This window comes from Ixodes scapularis, unplaced genomic scaffold (assembly GCF_016920785.2).
Source record: "Ixodes scapularis isolate PalLabHiFi unplaced genomic scaffold, ASM1692078v2 PGA_scaffold1__304_contigs__length_218370807, whole genome shotgun sequence".
NCBI classification, from domain to species: Eukaryota; Metazoa; Arthropoda; class Arachnida; order Ixodida; family Ixodidae; genus Ixodes; species Ixodes scapularis.
The window spans coordinates 53,693,984-53,709,557 of record NW_024609846.1 but is presented as its reverse complement, the minus strand read 5'-3'; the positions used below and the strand labels follow the sequence as shown (position 1 = coordinate 53,709,557).

General features: G+C 50.1%; 1 protein-coding gene across 1 annotated transcript; it reads left to right on the top strand.

Moving 5' to 3' along the window:
- Window positions 1–8,542: 8,542 nt before the first annotated feature.
- LOC121835718 lies at window positions 8,543–12,512 on the top strand. Its single transcript, XM_042290167.1, has 3 exons — window positions 8,543–10,539; window positions 10,642–11,266; window positions 12,360–12,512. Exons 1-3 carry the CDS (start codon window positions 8,543–8,545, stop codon window positions 12,510–12,512), a joined length of 2,775 nt encoding a protein of 924 aa, XP_042146101.1.
- Window positions 12,513–15,574: the final 3,062 nt, after the last annotated feature.

The following is a 15,574-nucleotide window of genomic DNA, read 5'->3' as shown; positions in this document are numbered from 1 at the left end:
CCTCGCCCCTAGGCTCACTTCCAGGCGGCGCAGCCTGTACCGCGAGCCACGCGCTCCTCTGTTCGCATTTCATTTTTCCCCGATAGTACGATATGTGAAAGGGACGAGAAACATCCCTGCTGATGCGTTGTCAAGGCTGTACACCCCTGCCCGTTTCGATCTGGATGAGCATCGTACCGGCGTGCGGTCGTGTATCACTACTGCGTGATGCACGTTAAAGACCCCAGGCTAGCGGTTTGTACCGCACTGGCTAAATTTCTCATCTACAGCTGGGAGACTCGTCGCCCCTGTGAGGCAGACCAAGTTCTAGGCTGTATAAACACACACACAACCCAATTTTTTTGTCAAGGCTGTAGTGGGGTGGATTTTTGTTTGTGGTTAAGATACTTTAGGCGTTCTTAAGCAGTACGTGTCAGTCTTTCTTGTGATCATTCACGCCAGATGGACGGGAATGTGAGCGCAGTTCGCTTCTGGTTATAAATGCTAAGATCGTAAAGGGATACACAAATTATGATTTTCTTTTAATTGGAAAAGAAAAAAAAAAGGGGGGGGGCGTGTCATGCATGTGGCATGCATGAGGCAGCAGATTCAGAGCCGTCGCCGACGGGTTATCGGGTTGTGTGATTGTTATACTTTTGTTACACGTGGTGTGCGCTGTTTGGCGCGTCGAGGAAAGGCGACGTGACGACGGAAGGAAGAATCGACGAGACGGGCAGTTCTGGGTTGGAGCTGGTTCAAGCAACACTCGAATAAAGCGCTTTCCCCCCCCAAAGGCTGGCTCCCTGCCTTCCCGGGTCCCACGGCGCCCAAACCACAAGCCGTGACTACAGTATGAAAGAAACATGCGACTTGGTAAGACTAAGGCAAACGCGAAAGAGAACTAAGCATGCGATACATGCAAAGGGCATCCGAAGAGCATTGAGAAGCCGACGACAAGAGCGGTGGAACAGCTAGAGTGCCTTCATACACACGCGCGCTTTTGCTTGAGTGGTGACATCTCAGCCATTTTTCCGCCCAATCGTTTTTTTATGCATTTTGAACTGCGCGCAATCCGGTGTCACTCAGCTCGAGCGCGTAGCTTTGGCTAATGCATAGACGCCATTTTACCGTCCAAGTCACGCACCGAGTGCGCGAGTACGTCACGCGCTGGCACTTTCAGGGCAACCATGGATGTCTTCACCCTAAGACAGACAGACATGTAGGCACCCTAGGAACAGCTGAGATGCACCGCCATCTCTCGGGTGGAGTGCAAAGCAGGGCGCGACCGAAGCGGGCGAAGTGGAACTCGAGGGTGAAGTGTTCGTAAGTAAAATAGAGTTGGTCGTGGTTTAGTTCATGTGACGTCAATTATCCCGCAAAATATAGAGAAAATACCGAATCGGCGTCTAGGTCATGTGATGTCGATTTTCTCGTTACGTGTAGCGGGGAAACTGAATTTGTGAATAGGACATGTGACGTCAATTTCCCAGCTAAATTTAGAGGGAAAATGCACTGAAAGACGCACAGGAAATGTTTGGGATAAAAGAGTTCCGTTAAAAAGCATTTCATACGCTTTAGAAAAGCTTTTAAAAGTTACGATTGGTGTAATCTGAGCTAGTTGGTTACTCATTATGAAAAAACCAGCTGAACTAAGGAAAAGGTAGAGATAGAAAGAAAGACACCCGATCGCTGGACTACCAACTGTTTTTATATATAAACCTCCTCTTCATCCTCTTCCTCTCCTTCTGCATAATTCACTTCGTTCCCCCCTTTTCCCCTTTGTTTTACGTTTTATTTTACAAGATGTTGACCCCCTCGGAGAAATAGTTTTTCGGTGCGCAACAAGGTGATTGAAGGTGCACTAACACACCCATCTCCTCTTTCTTCTATGGCAGCAGCTTCTAACATCTCCCGCGCGAGCTGGCTTTTGTGGCGTGCTACGATGTTAACTTGCGCGAGCTTCGCCGTGCACTTGCATGCTCGGCAATGCGCAGATAGGTGCCCCGGCGCTGTCAGGTTCTTTAGGTTGGCTGCGTGCTCACGTGTACGCTCGTTGATGCAGCGTCCCGTTTGCCCAATGTAGCAGCGCCCACATGTCAGTGGTATGCTGTAAACAACCTCTTTTTCGCACGAGGCGAATTGTGTCTTGTGCCTGGTGTTACATTGACTGATCTGGTTGGTCGATGACTAACCAGATCAGTCAATGATCTGGTTAGATCAAAAATGACTAACCACAGTCAACTAGTGCCGGAAGATCAACCAGTCATCGACCAACCAGATCAATCAATGTAACACCAGGCACAAGACATAATTCGCCTCGTGCGAAAAAGAGGTTGTTTACAGCATACCACTGACATGTGGGCGCTGCTACATTGGGCAAACGGGACGCTGCATCAACGAGCGTACACGTGAGCACGCAGCCAACCTAAAGAACCTGACAGCGCCGGGGCACCTATCTGCGCATTGCCGAGCATGCAAGTGCACGGCGAAGCTCGCGCAAGTTAACATCGTAGCACGCCACAAAAGCCAGCTCGCGCGGGAGATGTTAGAAGCTGCTGCCATAGAAGAAAGAGGAGATGGGTGTGTTAGTGCACCTTCAATCACCTTGTTGCGCACCGAAAAACTATTTCTCCGAGGGGGTCAACATCTTGTAAAATAAAACGTAAAACAAAGGGGAAAAGGGGGGAACGAAGTGAATTATGCAGAAGGAGAGGAAGAGGATGAAGAGGAGGTTTATATATAAAAACAGTTGGTAGTCCAGCGATCGGGTGTCTTTCTTTCTATCTCTACCTTTTCCTTAGTACAGCTGGTTTTTTCATAATTTTAAAAGTTGTGTGAGGGCCTCCTCGCAGGTCTCAGTCGGAAGGCTGTTGTCCTTGGGTGCTTGGCGTATACCGAAGGAGGGGTTTGTTTGAAGATCTAGGGGTTCCCTTGAAGATCTATGTAATATCAATGAAAAAAACGAAAGTTAAAATATTTTCTTTTATGTAAATTTCGTGCCATGAGACAAGGAGGCTCTACCAACGTAATCGTTTAGAGGCCACAATGTAACCGTGAATAGTTCTGCATTTAGCCTTATGTGTAAAGCCTGAAAAGTCACTTCCAATAACAAAATGTTTTCCAGGGTGAGAGCACTTCGGCGTGCAAGGCATGTCCTTCAATCACGCCGCCTGACCGCGAGACTTCTGTTTCGACGAGCTCTGATTTCTTCCTGCGGTACTGCGATTTTTCACAAATTCTCCCGGGCTCTCAAAGGAAGCTACGACCGTTTACACGGGGCCTTACAAAACTTCTTTGACGAATGTCGACGAACGAGCAGAAAACATGTCTTTCAGCACGCAGCCGCCCAGCCTCTGCGACGCTTCACCCGCCAGATTTACATATGCCCAAGATGGCTGATTCGGAACTTCCGGTGGCCGCAATGGACCTTTTCCGACCCAGACAGCGCAAGACGTCAAGATGACGTCGAAATACGGTCCTAGACGTTGGGCGACGTCGAAGTCCTTAACAAGCTTTTTATAGATGGCATTGGTACCTTCACATGAGAGGTTCCGATAACGTCAAACACGCGACGTAGTGACAACGTCATCAGCTTCACCTCGACGTCTTCAACACTAATCGATATCTGTTCGACGTCTTGTATGAGAAGTTCTTTGAACGTCGAGCACGAGACGTCACTAAAATGCCCTGAAATGTCCTGAGCAACCCCTTGACGTCTTCGACATTAATCGACGCCAGTTCTACGTTTTCTCCGGGAATTTATTTGAACGTCGACCAGGAGACGTCTAAAAAATATCCTGAGCAACACCTTGACGTCATCGACATTATTCGACGTCAGTTCTACGTTTTTTTTTCGGAGGTTCTTCGAACGTTGAGCGCGAGACGTCCAAACAATGTCTGAGCAACACCTTGACGTCATTCGCAATAATAAACGTCAGGTCTACGTTTTCTCCGGGAAGTTCTTCGAACGCTGAGCACGAGATGTCCCAACATGGTCCTGAGCAACACCTTGACGTCATCGACAATATTCGACGTCATCTCTACGCTTTTTTGGAAGATTTTTTTAACGTTGAGCGCGAGACGTCCCTACAATGTCTGAGGAACGCTTTGACGTCATCGGCAATAATCTACGTCAGTTCTACGTTTTCTCCGGGAATTTCTTTGGACGTGGAGCACGAGACGTACCAACAATGTCCTGAGCAACGCCTTGACGTCATCGACATTATTCGACGTCAGTTTTACATTTTTTTTTCGGGAGGTTCTTTGAACGTTGAGCGCGAGACGTCCCAAGAATGTCAGAGTGAACACCTGGATCACCCTAAAGAAGCGCCTTATACAGTCCAAGGTGCTGTCATGCCACTTTTAAAATTTCTCATCAATGTCAGCGTTTTTGATATTGTGCATGCAATCCACATGTCAACCTGGCTGAGCTGCTGAAATCTTACAATATTATCATTGTCGCGAATGTTGTTTTAGAAGGAATTGCTTAAAAAGCCGAGAATGCACAACAACAAAAAGCAGGATTTAGCTCGGAGTCAGCGGGGCTCTTTATAGCAATTTTAGCGTTTCTAACTTAATATCGGCGTCTTTGAAGCTGTAAGAAAATGATAATAATGTAAGAGATTTCTGCAGCTGAGCCACGTTGAAGGGTGGACAGCATGCACAGTATCGAAAACGTTGTCATCAACGAGAAATGTTAAAAGTTATATGACAGGTCCTTGGGCACTATAGGACGCTTGTTTATGGTGACTTCGAATTACACCCAAAACTGTGTAACCATGGAAGTGGTCGAAATTACCGATCAGTAGGGAGCTGAAGGAACACCGTTCCCATGATTCCTGGATGGCGGGCCGCGGCGCTTGGGGGATTTCGCAAATGGTGTCTTCCGTCCGAATATATATGCTTTCGAGAACATACCTTCGAGGAACGAAGCCAGATCGGGTTGACTCCATTGTTCTACGGTGACCCATGTCGAGACCGTTATCAATTGACACCCCGTTCAGTCTAGACGTATGCTCGACATTTCATGGACATTAAATGGGACGTTATTTCAACGTTGACATGACGCTATCACAGACGTGCCCTCGACATTTTATGTTGTTAAATGGGACGTTACGTTATCGTTAATAGGACGTTCTCAATTGACATCCCGTTCAATTTAGACATATTGAATGGGACACTGCGTCAACGTTTATATAAGGTTATCATTTGACTTCCCGTCCAATTCAGACGTGCACTCAGCGTTCTAAGGTCGTTAATGGGGTATCCACACGAAGGAGAAATCCGCCACTTTCCTCCACGGAGCCCGCACCACGTGAGACATACGTCATCCCTTATTGACGCCTCGCGGCGCCGTTCTCCTCCGTGGCGGAGGCGCGGAAACTTCATACTCTTAGCACGAAAGCTCCGCAGGTGGGCAGCGGAGCCGAAGACGGAGTTTTCCGGGTTGTGGACGTCATGACATCCGTCCGCGGAGTTCTCCTTCATGTGCATACACCTTAAATGGGACGTTATGTCGACGTAAAATCCACCCGTTTTTCCAGACATTATCCTTTCCATATTACGTCGAAGGGACGTTTCGTTCAGACTCTAGACGTTCTTTCGACATGTGGTTCCTGACGTCATCACGCTCTTTCGACGTCTTTTCAACGTCTCTGTGCTGCCTGGGGAGAAGCGTTCTGCGCACGCGCAAGCGCCCGATGCCAAGCGGCGGAAGTCAGCACGAGATATCGGGGAAATTCGGAAGGAGGCTGTGGATCAGGGAGTAGAACGCATAATTGCAGCCTATACATAATTGTGTTACTCAAAAACCAAAAAAAAAAAACACGTAGTAGGGAGCGCCCTACTACGTCACAGCGCGTCTTCTTGAGCCTTCAGAAAGAGTTAAAATCATCCAAATTTCTTATCCGCGCCCGGAACGCGCACGGAATCAGCGCGACGTCGCGAAATACGCAATTTCCCGAAAGCGCACGCGGCCTACGCGCGCAAAGGAACGCGTTGGTTTGAATCGCGCTTTAGAGAGCAGAATAACGCAGCGCAACGAGCGCGGAGGCAAGCAGTGAAATCCACCATCGTTGTCAAGCCTCCAAATACACTACGGGCGGAACGAGCAGTGGCGCAACGTGATAGGGGACAGAACAAAGGCTTTCGAAAGCGTGAGGCGCTAGCGGATAGCGATTCAAAGCGTCTTGCGGCAAGAGGACGAGGCCCTTCGAGGCTTCGACAACTCGAGGCGGAAGCAATACGTCGCAGGCGGCATATTTTTGCATAAACAACTCATAACAAGTGCTTAAGTGTCCTCTCACTATTTTTGTTTTCTCTTTTTACTTTTCAAGGTGTGAAACGGCGTCTCTTGGTCTCACGCACTTATGCCAGTGTTATACGGGGTGCAGGCTTAACCGCAGATAACTCAACTTTAAAGAGCAAATTTTTTCTCCTATTTCTTTGTGTGGATGCGGTCTATGTTGTGGTGGCTGCACAGAAGCACTATTCTAGATTATTGTTTCTGGGCTGTCGGCCGAAAAGTCAAGAAAATTCATTTTAAAACGAATGAACAAGTTTCCATATTGCGCCTGGTGGCGGTCTGTGAAGCTCCGTTAGAATGTCGTCAAGTCATCGGCCTCTAAGAAACAACGCCAGTTTGCGGTAGTATGGCTGTCTCGATAAGTTAGTCCTGAATGTGACTGGGCGGAGAGCGCTAACGAGTCTACTACGTTGTTGTCACGAATCGCGGGGTTTTCTTGCAAGCTTTGTGTGGGAGCTCTCGGGCGCGCCAGCGGTGCAAGATGCATGGTGTCAACTTTCGGTCTTGTCCGTTTCCATGCGGCTGTTTATGAAACCGGGCGGAAGAACCCTCTCCCCATGTGAGAGAGGATATGGGAGCGCCGGATGGTGCCTACATTCTTCGAAAGTCGAAGCCGACCGAGAGCATTGGTTTGTTGTATTTTTTATTTTAATTTTGCTTGTCGACTGAGGGCAGTGCTCACAACCAGGCATCTCGAATCACGTTCACCGCCGCGCAGACGGGCAAACTCTCTCGCGGATTGTTTCTCGGTACTGTACTTTTGTATTTAGTTGCTTTGCCAGGCATCTTGAATTGCGTTCACCGCCGCGCAGACGGGCAAAGTCTCTCGCGGATTGTTTCTCGGTGCTGTACTTTTGTATTTTTAGTTGCTTCGCTAAAACAAAGAGCGGCGATGGGCGCTAAGAAGCTCATTGCTGATTGGTCAGATTACGAGCCCTGAAAATGCTGCTAGTCTCAATATAAAGACGTGGACTGGAGGGACAAAGGGTGTGGTTCGTCTTTGGGGTTAGGAGTGCCCGGAGCTGGCCGGGACTCCACTCGTCATTGCCTTGCTTTTTGAGTCTCGATTTTATTTTCTGTACGTAAGGCTGTGACCCTAGTTTGCCTGCGGGCCTGAGGTTTATTTTAGCCTTCGGGCGTGTTTGCACTGCGGTGCGTGTGCGTGCGCGTGTAAGGCGTCGGGTCGTCCCTGCAAGCAGCGTGAAGATTCTGGGCTCCGTGACGACTCCTCTTCATCGACCACGGACTCCAAGACAGGCTTCTGCAGCGTCTGGACTACAGATAAGACTTTTATTTTATGTTGTGATTGGCTAGGGCCAACGTGTTCGATCAATATTAAGTGTGCCTAATCGAGGGTTGTTCGGGAACGTTTTTAGCGTTTCTAACCGGGATGTTAGTGCATGATATACTCCCGAGGTTTTTTGGATGGTTTACTAAGTGATTTCTATGTTGTGTCTACTTTGTCGCCGCGCTCCACCGACTGCTTGGTGTTAAGTCTGATTAAATTTGTGTTTTGTTTTTGACCATCTACGTGTCGTCACCTCCTTACCTGACATTGCACCGGGCGTGGACCTATCGCCTGCCATCGGTCCAACCTAACACTTCTATTATTATTTTTTTTAAAGTAATTTTTGTTGACATCAGAGTGGGCTATTATTTTCATTTATTGAAGATTTTTCCCCACTTCTGCGACAAACTGGCGTCCGCGACAGGACCGGTGGCGATAGTGTAATGTCGGAGTGAGACGACCTCACCGTGGAGAGTCATAGCAAGCGTGCATAAGTTAAGGGGACTTGCGATAATTTTTTTTTTCATGCTCGCGCCCTATTAAAGTATTGAGATGGACCCCGGAGGTTGTACGCTCTTGGGAAAGAACTTGGTTTAGGCGGGGCTGAACTGCAAGCCTGGGTTCAAGAAGAAAGGAATCGAATAGATAAGAACAGGGAACAAGAAGAGAAGAATAAGGACAGAGAGGAGCGCGCTCGCGAACGAGAGAGGCAAGCTCAACTTAGAGAAGCGGAGCTTCAAGCTGAATTAAAAATGATGGAGCTGAAGATTCGGCTGACGGAAGCGGAAAATGCAAGAGCGAGGACGAACAGTCCCTCGAACGAAGGTTCTGTGACCAGCAGCGCAGTGCTGACTAGTCCGCAGCGTTGGATGTCGGCCTTCGATGAGAAAAAAGACGACTTAGACGCCTACCTCCTCAGGTTCGAGCGTCTAGCCATGGGCCTACAGTGGCCTCGCGACCAGTGGGCGACGATGCTCGCGCTGTGCCTGAAAGGTGAGGCGCTCTCGGTCGTTGGACGTCTCAGCCCAGAGGAGTCAGTGGATAACGATGCCGTTAAAAGGGCTTTGATGAGAAGGTTCAGATTGAACGCGGACGGCTTCCGCGAAAAGTTCCGGAACGCCAAACCTGAAGGAGGAGAGACCGGGGCCCAATATGCAGCGCGTCTAGCCAGTCTCTTCGACCGCTGGGTTGAGCTCTCTGAGACGGCCAAGCAGTACGACACTCTTCGAGATCTGCTCCTAGCCGAGCAATTCCTCAAGGGCTGCTCGCCAAAGCTGGCCCTCTTCATCAAAGAGCGAACAACCAAAACACTGGCCGACATGGCAGACTTGGCCGACCGATACCTGGAGGCGCAAGGAACGCAGTCGCTTGGAATGAAGGTGGAGGAAAAGAAGCCGACTCCCGAACCCCCACGGCCCGTCGACAAGAAAAGTACAGGACAGCGGCCACCATTGCGTTGTTTTCTCTGTAACCGGCTTGGGCACCGTGCCGCCGATTGCCGGGATAAAGTCACAACTAAGGCATCTTGTTGGAGGTGCGGACAAACGGGCCACGCGGCCAACTCCTGTCAAGAAGGATCAAAAGGGCGTTCTCAAGCTTCCTGCTGTGTAGCTACCGAGCCCACCAAGAAGAAAGAAGTGGTCGTCCAGGACGGATACGTGGAACTCAAGAACGGTGACCGTCTCCCTGTGGTAAACTCCACGATAGAGGAGGAGGAAACGAATTTGACGAATGGAGTACCCGTGCGAACCGGTAGGGTAGGAACACGCAGTGTCACCGTCCTACGCGACACCGGCTGCAACACGGTAGTCGTTCGGAAGAATCTCATCTCGGAAGAGGAGCTCACGGGAACTTCCAAGGCGGTCTACCTTGCTGATGGCACCGTTAAGATGCTGCCGGAGGCGAGACTGCTGGTGCGGTCTCCATTCTTCAGTGGGGAGGTGACGGCTCTCTGCATGGAAAGTCCTCTGTATGATATAATACTAGGCAACATTCCGGGCGTTCGAGCAGCAGCAGATCCCGATCCCGAATGGGACGCTGAACCAGCAGCGGAAGAGAGCAGGCCCGAGACTGACGTACGGATCGAAGAACCGATTTTGACCGCGGCGGTTGCAACAAGACTCCAAAAGAAGGCGGCTGAACACAAGACCATGGTGCCTACACCGTTGAGAGTATCGGAAGTTCAGGAGGGAGCAGTTACACCAGACACTTTGAAGAGTGAACAACACAACGACTCGAGCCTGAGAACGTGTTTCCAAAACGTCGGAAAAACTATGACGGGCAAGAAGCGGAAGCACTCCTGCATGTTTGTGGTAACAAACGGAATCCTGTTCCGGTCCTACAGAACGTCACCCGGAAGAGAAGTTCACCAATTGGTGGTGCCTAAGAAGTACAGGACCACCGTCCTTAAAATGGCGCACGATGGGATTCTGGCGGGTCACCAGGGTGCTCAGACGACAATAAACCGAGTGCTCGAAGAATTCTTCTGGCCTGGCGTCGGAGCAGACGTGAAACGCTTCGTGAAGTCCTGCGACCGCTGCCAACGCACGACGCCGAAAGGAAAGGTCCCCAAGATGCCCCTGGGGAGTATGCCGCTCATCGAGACGCCCTTTCAACGCGTGGCCATCGACATCGTGGGCCCCATTTCACCGACCACCAAGAGGGGAAACAAGTATATTTTAACGATGGTCGATTACGCGACGCGGTATCCAGATGCTGTGGCGTTGCCCAATATCTCCACCGAGCGAGTAGCCGAGGCACTCGTGGAGATGTTCACTAGAACCGGGGTTCCCCGAGAAGTGCTCAGTGACCGCGGTTCCAACTTTACGTCGGATGTCATGAAAGAGGTGGGACGGCTGCTCTCCATGAGACAACTGTTCACGACGGCCTACCACCCTATGGGAAACGGCCTTGTAGAGAAATTCAACGGAACGCTCAAGACCATGCTGAAGCGGATGTGTCAAGAAAAGCCAGCAGACTAGGATCGCTACTTGGCACCGCTGCTGTTTGCGTACCGAGAAGTTCCTCAGGCCAGCCTGGGATTTTCCCCTTTTGAGCTGCTCTACGCAAGGAACGTACGAGGTCCCCTCTCTGTACTTAAAGAATTGTGGACGAATGAGGCGCTGGAGGAGGAGACCAAGACAACGTATGAGTATGTCTTCGAGCTACGCAACAAGCTCGAGGACACCTGTAAGATTGCCCACGAGGAACTTGAGCGGGCCAGCGAACGCTACCGTCGTTGCTTCGATCGGAAGGCCCGTTACAGGCACATCGGTGTTGGCGATTTAGTTCTAATCTTGCTCCACACCGACCAGAACAAGTTGCTGATGCAATGGAAGGGACCATACCCCGTAGTCGGGCAGAAAGGCCTCCTAGACTCCGAAGTGGACCTGGGGCATGGCATAAAATTATTCCACGGTAACATGCTTAAAAAGTATGAAGAACGAGCACCTGACGAGGTTCCTGCGGCTTGTACGGTTGTCGCATTGGAGGAGTCCGAAGGAGAGGGCGGTTTCCCCATGCTGAGATTGCAGAGCACCGAAACTGCGAGCGATGTCATGTTCGCACCTGGGCTCGCATCGGAGTGTCGAAAAGAGGCCGAGGCCTTGGTTCAAGAGTCCAGGGCCATCTTCTCCGACGTTCCAGGACGAACCGAATTTATCAAGTGTCACTTGAAGTTGGAAATGGACAAGCCGGTACACACGAAGCAATATCCGTTACCATTTGCAGTGCGCGACAGCATCGAAGACGAAATACGAAGCATGTTACAGATGGGAATTATCGAGCGGGCAGACTCCGCATACAATTCCCCTGTGTTGGTGGTCAAAAAGCCCGATCAGACTCACCGCCTCTGCGTCGACTTCCGGCAGTTGAACGACGTGCTGGCCGCCGACTCAGAACCCATGCCACGAGCAGACCTCTTTTTCGCAGAGGTCGGGACGAAACGGTTCTTCTCTAAGCTCGACTTCAGCAAGGGGTATTGGCAGATCCCCTTGACAGATGAATCAAGACCAAAGACTGCCTTTTCCACGGCCAGTGGCCTGTACCAGTTCAAGTACATGCCGTTCGGACTGAAGACGGCGCCGGCAGTGTTCACGCGCCTTATGCGGCTCCTGTTGGGAGACATACCGGGCGTTAGTTTCTACTACGACGACGTACTGATCGCTACTGACACCTGGGAACAACACCTGAGCACTCTACGGCAGGTGTTTGACAGAATTGGCAAATCGGGGTTGACTGTGAGGCCCACCAAATGCGAGATTGGCCTAGAGGAAGTGTCTTTTCTAGGACATCAGATCGGCCGCGGAGTAGTGGCCCCCCTTCCGAAAACCATCGAAAAATTCCGGGACGCAAAACGACCCGAGACAAAGCGTCAGGTGCGAGCGTTCTTAGGCCTCACGGGCTACTACCGAGATTTTATCTCTGGATACGCAGAGATCTCAGCGCCCTCACTAACCTAACCAAAAAGGGAGAGTCGAACACCGTGAAGTGGACACCGGAACACGAGCGAGCCTTCGACCAGCTGAAGAAGAGCCTTACGGAGGCCCCCATTCGGAAGCTGCCAACTTCGAGAGGGAGTTCGTGCTACGAACGGATGCGTCCGATCACAGCATTGGCGCAATCCTGCTGCAGGAATATGATGACACGCTACACCCCATAGCGTACGCCAGCAGGAAACTTCTCCCAAGGGAGGAAGCCTACGCAACTGTTGAACGAGAGGGATTAGCCGTAGTGTGGGGCATCGACAAATTTAAGCCCTACCTCTACGGGAGAACATTCGTGCTCCAGACAGACCACGAACCGCTCCAGTACATCAAACAAACCCGGCACGCTAACGCCCGGGTAATGCGTTGGAGTCTGAAGCTGCAAGAGTATGATTTTAAAGTTCAGTATATCAAGGGAAGTGAAAATGTGGGGGCGGACTATTTGAGTCGTATGTAAACAGTGAGAAATAGTTTGAACTTGTATGTTACAGCTGTCCTGCGTGTGAGTAGGGTTTTTTCGTCACATTTGTATTTTATTTGATCTTGGGTACATTTAGTTGATTTTGTGTGCATTTTGGTTGCAGAAATGGCACCTACGCACAAATTGCCTATATCGTGTACCGTTGGATATGTCAAGATTGTTGCCCACAACAAGAGTGATTGTTTCTTTTTTATGCCATAGTGTGTGTTCTTTGAAGATGTTGCTTCCGCATTTTCTTGAATTTGATGTGAACAGAGTGCCCCATTGTGGGTTTAGAGATGTGTTCTTGCGATTCGCTCTTTGTTATTGTGAAATATTCACGAGTGAATATTTTTAAAGTGGGGAGTCGTGTCACGAATCGCGGGGTTTTCTTGCAAGCTTTGTGTGAGAGCTCTCGGGCGCGCCAGGGGTGCAAGATGCATGGTGTCAACTTTCGGTCTTGTCCGTTTCCATGCGGCTGTTTATGAAACCGGGCGGAAGAACCCTCTCCCCAGGTGAGAGAGGATATGGGAGCGCCGGATGGTGCCTATATTCTTCGAAAGTCGAAGCCGACCGAGAGCATTGGTTTGTTGTATTTTTTATTTTAATTTTGCTTGTCGACTGAGGGCAGTGCTCACAACCAGGCATCTCGAATCACGTTCACCGCCGCGCAGACGGGCAAACTCTCTCGCGGATTGTTTCTCGGTACTGTACTTTTGTATTTAGTTGCTTTGCCAGGCATCTTGAATTGCGTTCACCGCCGCGCAGACGGGCAAAGTCTCTCGCGGATTGTTTCTCGGTGCGGTACTTTTGTATTTTTAGTTGCTTCGCTAAAACAAAGACCGGCGATGGGCGCTAAGAAGCTCATTGCTGATTGGTCAGATTACGAGCCCTGAAAATGCTGCTAGTCTCAATATAAAGACGTGGACTGGAGGGACAAAGGGTGTGGTTCGTCTTTGGGGTTAGGAGTGCCCGGAGCTGGCCGGGACTCCACTCGTCATTGCCTTGCTTTTTGAGTCTCGATTTTATTTTCTGTACGTAAGGCTGTGACCCTAGTTTGCCTGCGGGCCTGAGGTTTATTTTAGCCTTCGGGCGTGTTTGCACTGCGGTGCGTGTGCGTGCGCGTGTAAGGCGTCGGGTCGTCCCTGCAAGCAGCGTGAAGATTCTGGGCTCCGTGACGACTCCTCTTCATCGACCACGGACTCCAAGACAGGCTTCTGCAGCGTCTGGACTACAGATAAGACTTTTATTTTATGTTGTGATTGGCTAGGGCCAACGTGTTCGATCAATTTTAAGTGTGCCTAATCGAGGGTTGTTCGGGAACGTTTTCAGCGTTTCTAACCGGGATGTTAGTGCATGTACTCCCGAGGTTTTTTGGATAGTTTACTAAGTGATTTCTATGTTGTGTCTACTTTGTCGCCGCGCTCCACCGACTGCTTGGTGTTAAGTCTGATTAAATTTGTGTTTTGTTTTTGACCATCTGCGTGTCGTCGCCTCCTTACCTGACATTGAACCGGGCGTGGACCTATCGCCTGCCATCGGTCCAACCTAACACTTCTATTATTATTTTTTTTTAAAGTAATTTTTGTTGACCTCAGAGTGGGCTATTATTTTCATTTACTGAAGATTTTTCCCCACTTCTGCGACAGTTGTATATGTAGGGTTGTTCGTTTTTCGGGTTTTATATTTTTCTAAATTCGGGGGGTAAAAATCGGGTGCTATTATTCAGGCTGATAATCGGGAAGAAATCGTTTTTTTTTTTTAGGAATCATTCGGAAGTTCGGGTTTTTTCGGGTTAAATACACGAATGTACTCAATAATACATTAGCTGTTTTTTTTGTTATTGGAGGGTATTACGAGCTGTTTATTGCTAACGCGTTAAAATTAGGGATGTGTTTCAAGCTGGTAACTGGGGGGGGGGGCATCAGGGTTTTCCAGCTTCGAATGCCGTCGGTCGCTTCAAGGGAAGTACCGCCCAAGGAATCCTCCTCTCTCTCAGGTGCCAACAAAAGTCCCGACCGTTCGGGGACGGTCGTCTTCGGTCAGATAATTCGCTATGAAATAAACTTGTTAAGTTTTCCCGATTTGTTTACGCGACTGACTGGCTCGAACGTTGTTCGTGAGAAAGGTTGGACGTCAGCGCGATGGCCATGCTACCCGAGAGACCCTGTTGGGCGTCGACACCTCAGAGATCGAAGGGGGATTGATAGCGCATTTCACAAGCTGCGTGCAGCAGGGCCGAAGCTAGGTGGCGCGCCGAGGCGGTTCCACCTGCACAGCGGGGGGACGGAAATGTCCCTCCGAGGCCCCAACGCCTATTGTCGCTTTTCCTCAGCCGGCCTCCGTAGAATGCCACGGTGAGTTAGGCGCGCTCGTTGGGCGGTTGGTTGAGAGCCGTGTAGCGTCCACAGTGTTGCACGCAGCTTGCGAAATGAACTACAGGTCACTGCTGTCCCGAAGTAGGGTAGATAGCGTGTGTGCACGGCAAACTCCGTGCGGCGTAAAAATAAAGAGGTTGGTTATGTGGTTTTGGAATTCGGGGAGAAAGCGGGTTTAACCCGATTTTCCTGAAACATGTTCGGGGTGTAAAAATCGGGTAAAATCGGGTTTTACCCGAAAACGAATAACCCTATGTATATGTTAAGTTCCACAGTGTTTCCGCGACGGGCATTTGACACCATCAAGATCGCCGTTCTTTGCAGACGTTAGGTAGGAGCTTGGTATAAGGATGCGATGACTTCTGCCAGGCCAACAATACCAGTGCCCCCCCCCCACACGCACACACAAACAGGGGATGCACTGTGAACAACGCGCTCAAAGATTGCACCCAGTGAATACCTTATATACATAGCTTGCAGGCGTCGCCATTGCTGGATACTGGAAACTAACACGGTTAACCGAACGCTCGTGGCACGTAACATACTGGCATGGCCGCGAATAACGTTTCGCGCAGTTGGGAAACTGCCATAGGAGCCTGCTTTGAAAAAGGGGCTTGGATCCGTACTCAAGAACAAGACTAAACACGATCGCAACGCCGCCATTGGCCCCGCAGCGGCCAC

Excerpts from the sequence above, each read along its gene's own strand:
- LOC121835718 (XM_042290167.1), top strand. The coding sequence starts at position 8,543 with ATGCTCGCGCTGTGCCTGAAAGGTGAGGCGCTCTCGGTCGTTGGACGT. Across the intron at positions 10,540-10,641 it reads AAGCGGATGTGTCAAGAAAA|GAACGTACGAGGTCCCCTCT; the intron begins GCCAGCAGACTA and ends GCTCTACGCAAG. Across the intron at positions 11,267-12,359 it reads AGTTGGAAATGGACAAGCCG|ACAGACCACGAACCGCTCCA; the intron begins GTACACACGAAG and ends TTCGTGCTCCAG.